Genomic DNA, 14621 nt, shown 5'->3' with positions numbered 1-14621 from the left:
AAGTATCATAGACTGTGACAGGTTATTTAGGGTAAGGGTCTCATAAGTATCTTGAGTTTCTAGAACATTGCGCAGATGTTCTGGATCACTGTTTTTTTTTTTTTTTTTTAAAGGATGGGAAACATCTTTATTTTATTTTATTTTATTTATTTATTTATTTATTTTTGGCTGTGTTGGGTCTTCATTTCTGTGCGAGGGCTTTCTTTAGTTGTGGCAAGTGGGGGCCACTCTTCATTGCGGTGCGCGGGCCTCTCACTGTCACGGCCTCTCTTGTTGTGGAGCACAGGCTCCAGACGCGCAGGCTCAGTAGTTGTGGCTCACGGGCCCAGTCGCTCCGCGGCATGTGGGATCCTCCCAGACCAGGGCTCGAACCCGTGTCCCCTGCATTGGCAGGCAGATTCTCAACCACTGCGCCACCAGGGAAGCCCCTGGATCACTGTTTTAAAACAATAAGTGGCCAAAGTTCAGATTTCATCCGGGCTGAGACATGCAAAAATCCCACTTCCTCAGTGGCCTCTCAGCTCCATTTTAGAGAGCTCTCCTAGTAATACTGACTGCATTTTGATTTTCCTTTCACAAAGTGCAGAGATAGGGTGCATTTTTGGGTTGGTTGATCAAGTGGCTGAATAGTCTCATCAAAACCCAAAGTCTGTTCCACAGTTTTGGCTTCTATCAAAAGCTTTCCTCCTAATGATTTCAGGAGAGCTAACCATAGCAATGGCAAATTCACCTTTTGTCATATCTTAGGGGCTCCCAAGCAAATCTATGTTGGAATCAGGCTGGCTGATGCAACTACCATTTGAATTTAGGAGCCAATGCTCCTAAAATATGAGTTGAAATACATGTTGAGATTGGCTGTTAGCAATGAGTTTGAAAGGATTCATCAACTATGTTTACTCAGGAGTACCCCACTGAAGTCTGGCCACTCCCTCATGTGTTTGAGCATCCCAACCCCCAAATACATGGTCACCCCACCCCAAACACTGAGGCACTCCCGGGAAGTCACCGCAAGCAAAACTCTATAGGATGGGATGGCCTCTCTCTGTGACTGCCTAAAAGCAATAGAATTTGTACCCAGCTCAAGTTACAGAAAAGAACAATGGTTTTCAAGGCTGACCTAGGTTAAAATCCCAAAGCACTCAACACATGTGTGTGACCTTTGGCAAGTCATTTCATCTCCCTGGGCTTCATTTCCAAATCTTTTAAATAACACCTGGGGTCTTTATCCAAAACCAATTCTCTTCTTCCTGATACTAGACCTTACTCTCTAACCCAAGGGTAACATGTGACCTGTTTGGGTCGATCATTTTATAACACAGCAATTGGTCCAAGAATGAATGCAATCAGACTTGTTGAAGTCATTCACTTACGTTGGAACTGGAGGAGCAGAGGCTTTCTTTCATCTCTAGATGTGAAGCCGTAAAGATGGGACCTCAAAGCTGCTTGCAGCGGGTAGCCCTCATGTTCCCACATGGTTTGCACCCTCCTTGACTTTATCTCTTAAGACTTCCCCTTTACTCACTTTGCCCATCCAAACTGGCCTCTCTGCTATTTCTCAACACCAGGCATGCTCCTGCTTCAAAAGCCTTTGCACTTGCTGTTCCTCCAGGCACCTGCACGTCTGGAATGGTTTTTGTCTGGAATGCTTTTCCTCCAAACACCTGCATGGCTGACTCCTTCATCTCCTTCCAGTCTGCTTAAATGTCACTTTCTCAAAAGGCCTATGACCACCTTTTATGGCCATATTATGTATGACCACCCTATTCAAAACTGTGACTCTATCCTCCTCTACCCCTCTTTAAAATAAATTTTTTTTCCAAAGTACTATCTTCTAAGTTTATTACTGTTAATTATATTGTTATTCACTGCCAGTCTCCTCCCACTAGAATATGTTTCACTAGGGCAGGGATTTTTGTTTCTTTTGCTCATCGATATGTCTCAGGTGCCAGGCAAATTAGTAAGTACCCAGTAAACATTAATATTTGTTGAATGAATGAATGTATTTATAACTAAATAAGCCCAGCTAGTATAATACCACCTAATGACATTGTTATGAGGATTAGAAATTATAGATATAAAGTAAAGTACAAATCTGACTCATAGTGAAGCAGGAGATAGATGGGCCCCAGGTTGAACAGCTGGAGCTCGTCCCCTGTGGACAGAAACTCCAAAATAGAAGCGAGAGAAGAGCTGAACCCTGCCCAGATAAAAGATAGAGACCACATATTTCTTATTCTCGAGGTCAAGGAGACCTTCCCAACTATACATTCGCAGAAAGGTTCCTCGGAGGTCAAAAGGGAGGGGGGAGCGTCACCTCATAGTAAGTGATGTCAACCTACCCATAGGCCTCTTCGCTAGAATCCATCTTGGCTAAGAGATGCGTGTGCACACATGGAAAAACCCTGAGATATACCAAATACAGACACAGAACCAGGAAAAGCAAGATGATTGGCCAAAGGAAATCCGGAAGAAATGCCCCATAAAAGTGATTCAAACTACCACGAGGGTGCGACTCTCTCTCTGAGCCCGCCCGTGTGTCCATCCACACTTACTCTTTTTCCTCCTACTAAACACTTCGTTTCACTACTTTCCATGTATGGTGGGAATTCATTTCTGCAAAGCCGAAGGGCCAGGTCCTTGTCACTGGCCACTGGTCTAGTGGCTAGGATTCAGCGTTCTCACTGCCGCTGCCCAACCTCAATCTCTGGCCAGGAACCGAAACCCTGCTTCAAGCCGCTGCAGGCTGTGGCCACCCAAGATCAATAGTAGGTACTCAAATATGGTAGCTATTATCATTTTGCAAGGTCTCTTTTTTTTTTTTTTTCAAAGAATTCCTTGACAGATCTGGAGATAAGTTTCTACATTACGAACAGAAAAAGACTTATGAAGAAAAAAAAAAAAGAAAAAGACTTATGGGGCACACACCAGGAGGTGATCTTTGGATCTGTATGTGTGTGTATACACATTTTGTTTTCCAACTTTTCTTTCTTGAGCATTATTTTTATCAGACAAGAAAACCAATACTTTTTTAAAAAAGAATTTTGGCTTGCTTTGGGATTTTTTACAGATGGAAAAAAGAATGTCTTGAGGAAGGTTATATTCAAAGAAAGAACCAGGGGTTGGTGGTAGGTGGCACTGAGAACTAGCAGCACTGGTTTAAGAGGAAGTTGTGGAGAGATGTAAAACCACAAGGTTAATACTGCCAGAAATAAAATTGCCCAACTCAGCTGGGTGTGTGGAAGCAAGGAAGGGCAAGGAAGAATTGCTGGAGGTATTCAAGGTCATTAAGCAATGGGCCTTAAATTAATTGAACTTAGAGTTTTTTCTAGTCCTAACTATGGTGAGACTGACATCAGAGGACAGCCTGAATAGTCATTTCTCTCAGTACAACCAGAGCAGAGGGCCTGTGTCTAGCAGGCGTTTGTTTCCACGTTGTGGAATGACTGAATGGAATAGGATCACCAGGACCAAGTGGAAGTGAAGTGGCAAACTAGGAACCACCCAAGTTTTGGAGTCAGCTTTGAATGTTGATTCTGTCACTTGGTCAGCAAGCCATGTGACCTTGCTCAAGAAACCACCTTGTGCAAGATCTAGGGCCCCTACAAAGTAGGAGATTAGAGGAAACATCATAAATATGGCATTAAATTATACCCTTTAACAAGCAAAAACAAATAAAAATTAAATTCTCGAAACCAATTGCTTTGAACAAACCCAAATGATTAAACTTAAAACCCTGCTTATTATCACCTTCTACTGCCCAAGAAACCTTGCTGTCAGGGCAGATTTTCCCACAAGTCTTATAAACACAAATTTTCAAACAGCCATTTCCAAGTTTAAATATGTCTTTCACATTTATGCTCTTTGTTGTCTCTTTGACCCCTCTCCCCTTGTTTTGGTTTCACAAGTCTTGAAAACTGTTTTTTCTCAAAATATTCTGTGGTTTAAAGGTTTGTTTTTCTAGATTTCTAGATTTCTAGATTCTGTGGTTTAAAGGTTTGTTTGTTTTCCTTCTGTGCAGAGGAGGGCAAGGTCACCTCTCCATACTTTCCCCCACGGGTCTATGGGATAAGGGAGCAACTGAAAAATTTGGATTAACTAATATAAAATAATTTTATATCAAAACTCCCATTAGTGAGCAATTGTTGGCAAGTGAGTAGGAGCATGGGCTTTAGAGCCAGGCTAGATTGCTTGGGTGTGAATTCAGGCTTCATCACTCCCTAGCTGGGTGACCTTGGGCAAAACACTTACTCATTTCTCTGTACCTCAGTTCCTTACGTCTTAAGGTTATTGGGATACTTAATTAATATTTGTAAGCCCTTAGAAGAGCGCCTGGCACACAGTAAAGCTCTAAGTGTTTGCTGAAAATATTTTGCTCAACCCTAGACCACTAACTAGTTCACGCTGCTTGATGATAATCTGCCTCACTCACCCTGTATCTCCTGGATGGGTCTATGGCTGTGCTGATGGGAAAGTGTACTGGCTTTAGTAGTGGTAGTAGTAGTAGTCCTTTTACCAACACGGCCAAGGGTAAGCCTGGGGTACTCACGTGAAGTTCAGTTCACCAGAAGAGCCCCTGCTCTGGACTGTAGCGGGATGTCCTGGGCACACTCTTTCCCGGCCCCCACCCTTATCAACACCACCCTCAGGTCTGCTTCTACTCACCCGCTTTAGCGTAAACGCGCGGGTGGGGCTAAGGGTCATTGGGCGGTCACTGCGCCTGCGCCGGGACCGGGGGTTGGGGGCCTGAAGTGGGTGGCCTGCCTGGCCCCAAGGTCTGAGCTGTCAGTGCGCCTGCGCGGCCGGCCAGTAGGCTGGCAGTACTAAGCTGACTCGCCGCCGCCGCCACTGAGCTGCGAGTGCGCCTGCGCGCGGGTCGGGCGCCGGGGTTCTTGACTGTGCCGCGCGGGGCGCTGGGTGTAGCCATGCAGAGTGCCGACTCCCAGAAGCCCCCCAAGCGGCCACGGCGCGATGGGAGCCCGAGAACCCCGCCAGACACCCCTCCCGCAGACGCAGAGAGGTCCCCGAGCCCCGACCTTCACCCCGACCACCGGACCTGGGGCCCGGAGCAGGTGTGCTCCTTCCTAAGGGACTGTGGCTTCAGCGATTCTGGACTGCTGGAACGCTGCCGAGGTAGCAGGGCTGTAGGGGTGAGGGGCCGGGGGCCGGTGACCCGAGGTCGCGACAGCCGGGCCTGAGAGAGGGCGCCCTGAGGTCGTGAGCGGGGGGCCTCAAAGAGGAGCCAGAGCGGCCGAGGGAGACCGGACGCGGGAGGCACCCGAAGGGGTGGACCTGAGGCGGGGACGCCCAGGAGGGATGACCTGAGGCGGAGAACGGAAACCTGAGGCGGCGAGCCCTCGGAGAAGGTTGCTTGAGGCGGGGGAGTGAAACTTGACGCGGGGGGCACCCGCAGGGGTGGACCTGAGGGGCGGCGCCCAGGAGGGATACCCTGAGATGGAGGAAGGAGAAATGGGGCGTCTGGCGTTGCGGACCCGTAGGAAGGGAGCGGACTTTGGGGGTTGTGAACCTGGGTCGGGGAGGGGGCAGCTGGTCTAACTCTGGTGGGCTTCTTCAGGAACTTGGCACCCCAGCGCCGGACAGGCGGGACTCAGGTCCCTTTTTCAGTTAGAAGACCCATGGTGGGAGGGTTGCTGTCATTCAGGCTCACCAGGCTCGGGAGACCCCCCTCTGCTGATGCAGCTCCCTGAACACTTGCCACGTTAGAGTATATTTGGGTGCTTTAAAGTTTGTTTCCTCCGCTCCCCTCCCGACTCAGGGTTTGTCTAACCGGGAAAGAACTTTTCTGTTAATCTCTGAATCCGTAGCATCCCGGTAGGACTCAATACATGCTTGATGACTGTACTTGCAGAGCTTAGTAAAGATCATGTTTTGTTCCCCAGAAGTTTCCCTCGCTAAATCTGAACCCTGGGGTGGTTCAGTTGACCACTGAACTCCCAGGTGCCCACAACTTGGCCTGTAGGTTGTGAGTTTTAAGCGACTTTACTGGCTTAAGTTCAAGCATCCATCCACTTGAAATCTACTCAACTTCCCGTAAGGGGGTTGAAGTTTAACCTCTGCTTTACCCTCTGAAGTGTTCAATAGGAAAGTGGTGTGATTTGCAAATTCAGTAAACTTTTGCAATTGGGGGGTGGAGCCCTCTTTGCTTAGGCTGGGTGGGAGGAACTAAAGAAGTGTTCAAGACTTAAAGATAGCTTGATGGGTGAAGGAAATTGCACTTCTCTTTTTCCCTACCACCACCCCCCCCACCCCCCCACCCCCGGCCTTGGTTTTCCTCCCCTTCTGGGGTGGGATTTTTCTTTTGAGTAGCAGTAGGTGGGGATGAAGTAGTTTTATGTCTTCAAAACGTGATTGGCTATATTGTTGGCTGCCTGTTTCAGTGGTGTCCTGTAGATTAATTCATCAGTCTTCAGAATGATCTGTTCTCTTGACCCACAGTCTAATACTAGAAGACATTACATGCTTTTAATTGGTAAAAACTGACCAAGTGTTCACAGTTGCTCATTTCTTGCTGTCTGCTTTGTTTTGACCAAACTTTAGTCAGTCTTCTCTCTCTTCTACTGGCCTCTGAACTCCTACTTGCCCCCAAACTTGAGCAAGCACTAAAAAAGTGGAATATGCTCCTTGATCAGCTTCTCCTAAGAACTGGCTGACCACAGCCGGACAATGTCCTGTCAGACTGGGGTCACTTCCCCTCCAAAGATTCTGCTTATCTCTGCTTGCCCCTACTTTATCCTATTAAAAAACCAACCAACCAACCAAAAAACACCTTTTTGATTTTGAGCCACTTGCAGATTTCTGAGATCAGAACGTTCTCCCTATTGCAATAATTTTCTCCCTAATTAGAGTCTGTCCCTATCTAAGTCCAGATTTTTTAAATTGAAGTATAGTTAATTTACAATGTTGTATTATTTTCTGGTATACAGAAAAGTGATATATATGTGTGTGTGTGTGTATATATATATATATATATATATATATATGTAGTCTTTTTCAGATTCTTTTCCGTTATAGATTATTACAAGATGTTGAATGTAGTTCCCTGTGCTATACAGTAGGACCTTGTTTTTTATCTGTTTTATACACAGCAGCTTGCAAGTCCAAATTTGTTTTTATTTGACAAAACTAAGCACAGGTGCTGGGTCCCTTTCCTCATTTTGGAATACAGTTTCACAGGAATTTAGAGACTGTAATCTGTATTTTTTAGTAGATGATGTGTTTGAGGTTCAAAGGCCACACAACTAGAAAAAAGCAGAGCTGGATGTTAAAGTTAGGTCTTTGGACTCCAGAATTCATGCCACTTATACCTTAACAAGTGTTCTCATCAAAATACATTGGATTTCCCTCAACAATAAGGGAATAAACAAACCAATAAGAAAAGAAAAAAAATGGAGAACATAACCAAAGTTATAAAGTCAACTAAGAACAAGGAAAAAAACACCTCAGTAGGAAAATGAGCAAAACACAAGGACAATTGACAACCAGCCAATAAAAACAGAAAAAAACATTCAGTCTTAACAGTAATTTTAAAAACACTGATTTTAAAATTTAGATAGAAAAATATTTAAAAATTGGTAATAGGAGAAATGGGTAATCCAATAAAGTTGATAGAAGTATCAATTTGCTTAACCCTGGACAGTTTGGGAATACCTTTTTACTTATAGAAAATTTCACTTGTAGGAATTTACAGAAACATTTGTACACTGTCCAAATAAATATATTCAAGATTATTCTTCTAACCACTAGTTATAAATAGCAAAAAAGTAGAAATGATCTAAATATCCATTGATAATAGTAGTAAATAATATTGATGATTTAACAATTTAGGGAGCATTTACTTTGCGTGAAGTACTATTCTCTGCACTTCATGTTTCATCTTATAAAATCTTTACAATAACTCTGTGACATAGGTTCAGTTATACTCATTTTAGTGGTGAGGAGCATAAGGTTCAGAAGAAATTGGTTAAATGTATTATGGTACATCTGTATTGTGGAATAAAAGACAACCATTAAAAATGATGAAACTACATCATTAATAATTGTTAATAATTGACAAGAAAGATCTTTATGACCTATTAGTTGGGAAAAATAGATTATAAACAACATAATTTCATTTGTGTAAAATTACATAATTGCATAGATAAATGTCTTGAATGTTGTTATCTAAAATATTAATGATTATTGGGAGAATATGAGTAAGTTGATATTTTATACTTTATATTGTTTGGATTTTTTATATTGAATATTTTTTATGCTTGAAAAACACCCCCAAAAATGCCATTTTCATTTAAATGTTTTTTTCTTTCTGGAAAATTACATCCTCATTTTCTCTTGTTACCTTTAGAAGGACTTTTGTTTGTTTGAAAATAATCCATTGTTCTGGAATCTGAGGTCAGGAAGGTCTGGAATTAATTATATAGAAAGATAAAGAAAAATAAACCATGTGGGACTTCCCTGGTGGCACAGTGGTTAAGAATCCGCCTGCCAATGCAGGGGACGTGGATTTGAGCCCTGGTCCGGGAAGATCCCACATCCGTGGAGCAACTAAGCCCGTGAACCACAGCTACTGAGCCTGCGCTCTAGAGCCTGCGAGCCACAACTACTGAGCCCGTGTGCCTACAGCCCGTGCCCTGCAACAAGGGAAGACACCGCAATGAGAAGCCCGCGCACCACTACGAAGAGTAGCCCCCGCTTGCCGCAACTAGAGAAAGCCCACGTGCAGCAACGAAGACCCAACGCAGCCAAAATAAATAAATAAATAAATAAATAATTTTTTTAAAATGTATATAAGCCTTACTAAACAGATTGTGTGCTTTCTTTGGAGGTTTTAGAACTAAGTCAACACGTGGAGCATCCCTCAGGCTATGGTTTTGACCTGACTATTCTAACAATAGACTGACATTTCTTTCCCTGCTCCCACCCCAAACCTCACCTGTTTCAGGAGGAAGCTGCCAGTTTTGCAGCCGGACTTCCTTGCAAATAATTTACTCAAATAATTTTTAAAATTTTACCTGGTTTATCAAAAAAATCCTCTTGGTATAGTTATCAAATTAAAATTAAGACTTTCCAGGCTTCCCTGGTGGTACAGTAGTTAAGAATCCTCCTGCCAATGCAGGGGACACAGGTTTGAACCCTGGTCTTGGAAGATCCCACGTGCCACGGAGCAGCTAAGCCCGTATGCCACAACTACTGAGCCTGCGCTCTAGAGCCTGCGAGCCATAACTACTGAGCCCGTGTGCCACAACTACTGAAGCCCGTGCGCCTAGAGCCCGTGCTCTGCAACAAGAGAAGCCACCCCAATGAGAAGCCCTCGCACCACAACGAAGAGTGGCCAACACTTGCCGCAACTAGAGGAAGCCCATGCGCAGCAACGAAGACCCAACGCAGCCAAAAATAAATTTATTTTTAAAAAAATAAAATAAAAAATAAATAAAATTAAGACTTTCCAAGTAGCAATCAAAAATGTGGTACTTGGCACAGTTTGTTGCCAGTACTGGGTGCTCAAAAAAATGTTGATCTGGGGACTTCCCTGGTGGTGCAGTGGTTGAGAATCTGCCTGCCAATGCAGGGGACACAGGTTCGAGCCCTGGTCTGGGAAGATCCCACATGCCGTGGAGCAACTAGGCCCATGAGCCACAACTACTGAGCCTGCGCGTCTGGAGCCTGTGCTCCGCAACAAGAGAGGCCGCGATAGTGAGAGGCCTGCGCACCGCGATGAAGAGTGGCCCCCGCTTGCCGCAACTAGAGAAAGCCCTCGCACAGATGCGAAGACCCAACACAGCCAAAAAAAAAAAAAAAAAAAGAAAAAAAGACCTAAAGAAGAAATACATGGCAAATATCTTTAAAAAAAAAAAAAATGTTGATCTGAGTAAATTCTGGTGGACCCAAATTGAAAGAAATCAAAAAGCATGTGCTGTGAATATTGAAATCATTCATTTTTTTTCTCCCTTTTCTTCCATAGAGAAGAAAATCACAGGTTCAATACTGCCCTTTCTTGATGACTCTCTTCTTGAAGACCTTGGAATAAGGTAAGAATGATAAAATTCACATTATAGCCAAGCACACTTAAGACCTTTTTATTCACACTGAACAGACAAAGCCCAAGATTGCCGATATTAAGTGTCCTCATTTTAAATCTGCACAGGTTTTAAAACAGAATACCACACCTGCTGTCTAAGAGTTGTTTTTGTTTGTTTTTGCTGTGCAAATCCTATGTTAAATATTACTAATGATTCCTGTTTTTAAAAATTTTGCTAACAAGCCTTCATGAAGTTTGTAGTGACCAACTTTTTACTCTCAAGTTCGGAATAATTGAATTACACACTCCAGAAAATGTAGAAGAATTGATAGGAAAAAAATGTTGGCAAGAAAAATCAAGGCTACAACCCTATCTTGAGTATATTTCTAGGTCTTTCTAAAGCTACCTAAGGCTGGAATGCTTCCCTGGTATTAGATTTAAAGACACTATCCAAAGTAGTTTGGCACTTTTCAGTTGTATGATTTGGGACAATTTATTTAACCCTTCAGTTTCTGCACCTGTGAAATGGATAATAATAATGAGACAATGTATGTAGAGTGATTAGCACATGTTAAGCCCTTCATAAATTATATATGTAGGTTGAGATCCCTATATATGACTGGAGATTCTAGGGTCTAGATTTATGTAAGTCCACTTTAAATATCTCAGTTGAAGATCCAATCAATATTTAAACCTTCCTTAAAGTAGAGACTCTGTTTCTATTAGGGAATTGGCAACAGTGGTAAAATATGGTCTTTTCTTCTGGAATTCCACTTAGCTAAGTGTTGTTTGTGGAAACAGTAACCAAAGAATCAGAACAAAAGATTATACTGAATTACTTCATGCACTGTTGTTTGGTAATTGATAATGCAAGTAGAGTGAGGGAAAAGATCACTTTAGAACATTTTACTGACTCTTAATAAGCCTCCTTTGGGTCAGAATCCTTGGGAACCTAATCTTGCCTCTTTCATAATTATGTATCAGCCCCCTCTGTCCCCCCAAAGCCCCCTTACTACCTATTTCTTATGTATAATAGTAGCTTATTGTTTGAACTGAATGGAATTTTTTCTAATAGAGTTTTGCTTTTAAAGGAACCATATACTTTGTGGACCCAAATGCTGTTGATTTATTCAACAAATATTTATGGAGGGCTCACTATGTGTTAGGCATTCTTCCGGGAACTTGGGACACATGAGTTAACAAAATAGTAAAAATTCCAAAAGGAACACTATATGTCATGTCTTTTTGTGCCCACCTCTTAACTCTGAGGTGGATTCTGCAGTACTCCTTAGAGCTGTGTTTTCCTATACAGCAGCCACTACCTATGTGTTAAAATTAATTAAAATTAAATGAAGTGAAAATTTTAATTTCTCAGTTATACTATCCATAATTCAGGTGCTCAGTAGCCACTTATGGCTGGTGGCTACCATGCTGAACAGGGCAGATATAGAATATTTCCATCATGACTAAGTTCTCCTAGACAGAGCTGCCTTTGAGGATTTCAGTGGGATCCGTTGAAGTTGTTCACAGTGATCCAATGCAACCAACTTATTAATGTACCCTTGCATTATTTTCCCCTCATTTCCTGTTTCACCTTTTCTAGCCCTCCACTCCATATCCCAGGATTCACATCCAAAATAAATTAACTGTATGCAAGCTCTTGTCCTAGACTCTGCTTTCTAGGGGGGAATCCAGTTTAGACAAGTACTCCTGTATTTCCTCAGTTTTATGATTAACTGATGATGGTAAAAGATTTTTCTTAAAAAAAATGAGAAATATTGTCACATTAAATGTACACATCAGTTGTAAGAAACATTAGATTTCAGAAATGATGAAATATGGAAATAAAATCTTATTTTAGTCCAACTATTCTGGCTCAAATCTTTGTTTAAAGTATTTAATTTGCCATAGCCTTTGGCAAAACAAACACACCTCCAGGTTTTGGGTGGCTTTTTAAATATACTTTAATCAGTGATTTTTTTAAAAAAATTAAATATTTTTATTGAGGTATAATTGACATATAATATTACATTAGTTTCAGGTGTACAATGTAATGATTCAATGTTCGTATATATTGCGAAGTGATTACTACAATAAGTCTAGTACCCTCTGTCACCATACAAAATTACAAAGAAATTTTTTTTCTTGTGATGAGAACTTTAAGATTTACTCTCTTTGGAATTCCCTGGCAGTCCAGTGGTTAGGAGTCTGTGCTTTCACTGCTGAGGGTGAGGGTTCGATCCCTGATCAGGAAACTAAGACCCTGCAAGCTGCGCAAAAAAACAAAACAAAACAAAAAACAACCAAAAAAAGATTTACTCTCTTGGGTCAACAAAAAATTAATCAATATTCTATCTAAAGGAGAAATAGAGAGTTTTATTCAAGCCAACCTGAGGATTATAACCCAAGAGACAGTCTTTTAGGAAACTCTGAGGACTCTTCTGCCTGTTAGAAGTCAAAGGAACAGTCATATACATTTTCGAGATAACAGATTGTACATCAAAGTGACACACTGACATTTTATGTAAAGTTCACCAAAGATACATAGTCCAGATCTGCACATAGGAGCAGTATATCACCATGACCCCTTACAGGATTAGGAAAGGAAAAATTAATCTTCTAAGGAGTTACATTGTTGGCGTCAGAAGAAGGAAAAAAGCATTGTTTTTTAAAGTTGAGCAGGCATTCCCACCTTTGAGGAGGTCTGGTTAATGTATAATGCACATTGCACATTAGGGAGGGCCCAGTACAAGCAGGGAACATGTTATGCTTAAATTTTCTTGCCCTGCTTAAAACATAAATTGTATACCATGACTTGGCAACTTTTAAACATGCACTACAACATTATTGACTATAGTCATCATGCAGTACATTACATTCCCATGACTTATTTATTTTAAAACTGGAAGTTTGTACCTCTTGAAGCCCCTTCACCCATTTTGCCCACGCCCCCCATGTGATTTCTTTATGAATACAGTAGTTTCTTTTCGATTTCTAATTAAGTGATGAATATTGAGTATCCGTTGAGGAAAAGACTGGGCTGTGAGGTTGGTTTAGGTTTGGTATTATTTTATGCTGTGATTCCTGGTTATGCTCCACTGTGCAACTATACTTAACCTGTGTCAGTTACAGCTCTGCCTTAAAGTACTTCTTGGAGCCTAGCCTTTCCCTGTGCTTGATATTTCAAACTGATGAGGGTAGGGGAATAGTAAAACACAAGCTATGCTGCTTTAATGGTTTATCAGCTCTAATGATGCTTCTTTACATTCCAAAAAAATCATTCTTAGATTCTGTAGTTACTGTGGGTCTCGGGGGACAACATAGAGGTCAATTGTAGTACTTCTGGCTCCAAGTCTATCTAGGACTTTTAGCAAAAGATTTACATTTCAGTCTCATTAGCTAAAGGATTGATAAAGGCTAACCCCTTGCCTCCTGCTTCAGCCAGGTATCAGGCTAACATGCCTAGACCAATTAGTAAGTGTTAATGGAGCAAGAATGTGAATTATAGGATTTTGAGTTGTTTAATTCCTATTAAATTCTTTCTCAAGACTGGAGCATTATGAGTAATTACTGATAGAGGACGATAGGTATAAATGAAGCTAAAACCATATATATTTGATTCATGCATAATTCATACCTGATGCTCATAAGTCAGACTTGGACCTTTGCAACTCATCACTATAAAGAGTTTTTAAAATCCATTCATGGACTGATCACGTGACTGACAACCACCCCTGCCAAGAAGTCTTACATTGTCCTGCGTTTCCTTTCATTGTCCTGTGTTTCCTTTCATTGTATCCTAGACATTTGCATTTGATGTGACTATTTCTTAGTTGATGTAAGCAATAATTATTTCTCTTTGAAAGTTATTTTGATATGACAAAGGCTCAGTTTGTCAAACAAATGTAGTCTTCCTATATGTAACATCTTTGGCCAGTTTAGTTAGATAACTTTGTTCACATACTCACCACTTGGTTACACTAATAAACTCCTAGATTCTTGTACTTAAAACACTGCTGATGGGATAAATATTGAATTTAACATCAATAATAATTTCTATAACACCTGTAATCATAGTTAAAATCCTCCTATAGTTCTTGAGGGCAGGAACTGAGTCTTGTATCCCCAGTGCCGAACACACTGTTTAATCCCTCTCCAGCTCTGTGAGGGAGATAGTATTATATCTGTGCTATAGATGAGAACATAAGTGTACCAATAAAGGTTAAGTGACTTTTCCAAGGTCATAGAGATTCCACGTGCAGATGTGAGCCAGTTCTGCCTGATTCCAAAGACCTTTTTCATTATCACTGTGCTCTACTTCAAAGAGACTTACCTATCTTGAGATTTCACTTATGTGAGCCATGCAGATTTAGGATCATGAGGGTAGATGTTGGCCTCAATTAGGTTAAAGTAAGTTTGAAGTGTAAATTGAGCATTCAGTGATGTAGGTATGAGAAGTGTTGAAGTCTGAATTTACCAAGAGAGAAGAGGATTGAGGGCAGAAGAGTCTCATGTCTTAGAAGCAAAGGAAGGAGAGGGTTTCTAGTAGGAGTATGTTTGAATTATTAACTGTTCCTTTTAATCTGAC

The 14621-nt window shown here is 41.6% G+C and overlaps 1 protein-coding gene across 3 annotated transcripts in view; it reads left to right on the top strand.

The window, feature by feature from the left end:
- The first annotated feature begins 4829 nt into the window (after positions 1-4829).
- The window catches only part of SAMHD1 (SAM and HD domain containing deoxynucleoside triphosphate triphosphohydrolase 1), a 64026-nt gene continuing 54234 nt past the window's right edge, over positions 4830-14621 (top strand). For 2 of the 3 annotated variants that reach the window (XM_057530185.1, XM_007193162.3), the window contains exons 1-2: positions 4830-5130; positions 9977-10043. In XM_057530185.1, the coding sequence (XP_057386168.1) occupies positions 4923-5130; positions 9977-10043 (275 nt within the window). In that variant the 5' untranslated portion in view covers positions 4830-4922. The remainder of the gene's footprint in view (positions 5131-9976; positions 10044-14621) is intronic. The other variant, XM_007193161.3, reaches the window with a different exon arrangement.

This window comes from Balaenoptera acutorostrata, chromosome 15 (assembly GCF_949987535.1).
Source record: "Balaenoptera acutorostrata chromosome 15, mBalAcu1.1, whole genome shotgun sequence".
NCBI lineage: Eukaryota > Metazoa > Chordata > Mammalia > Artiodactyla > Balaenopteridae > Balaenoptera > Balaenoptera acutorostrata.
Note: the sequence above shows the minus strand (reverse complement) of the source record. Positions and strands in the feature narration are given on the sequence as shown.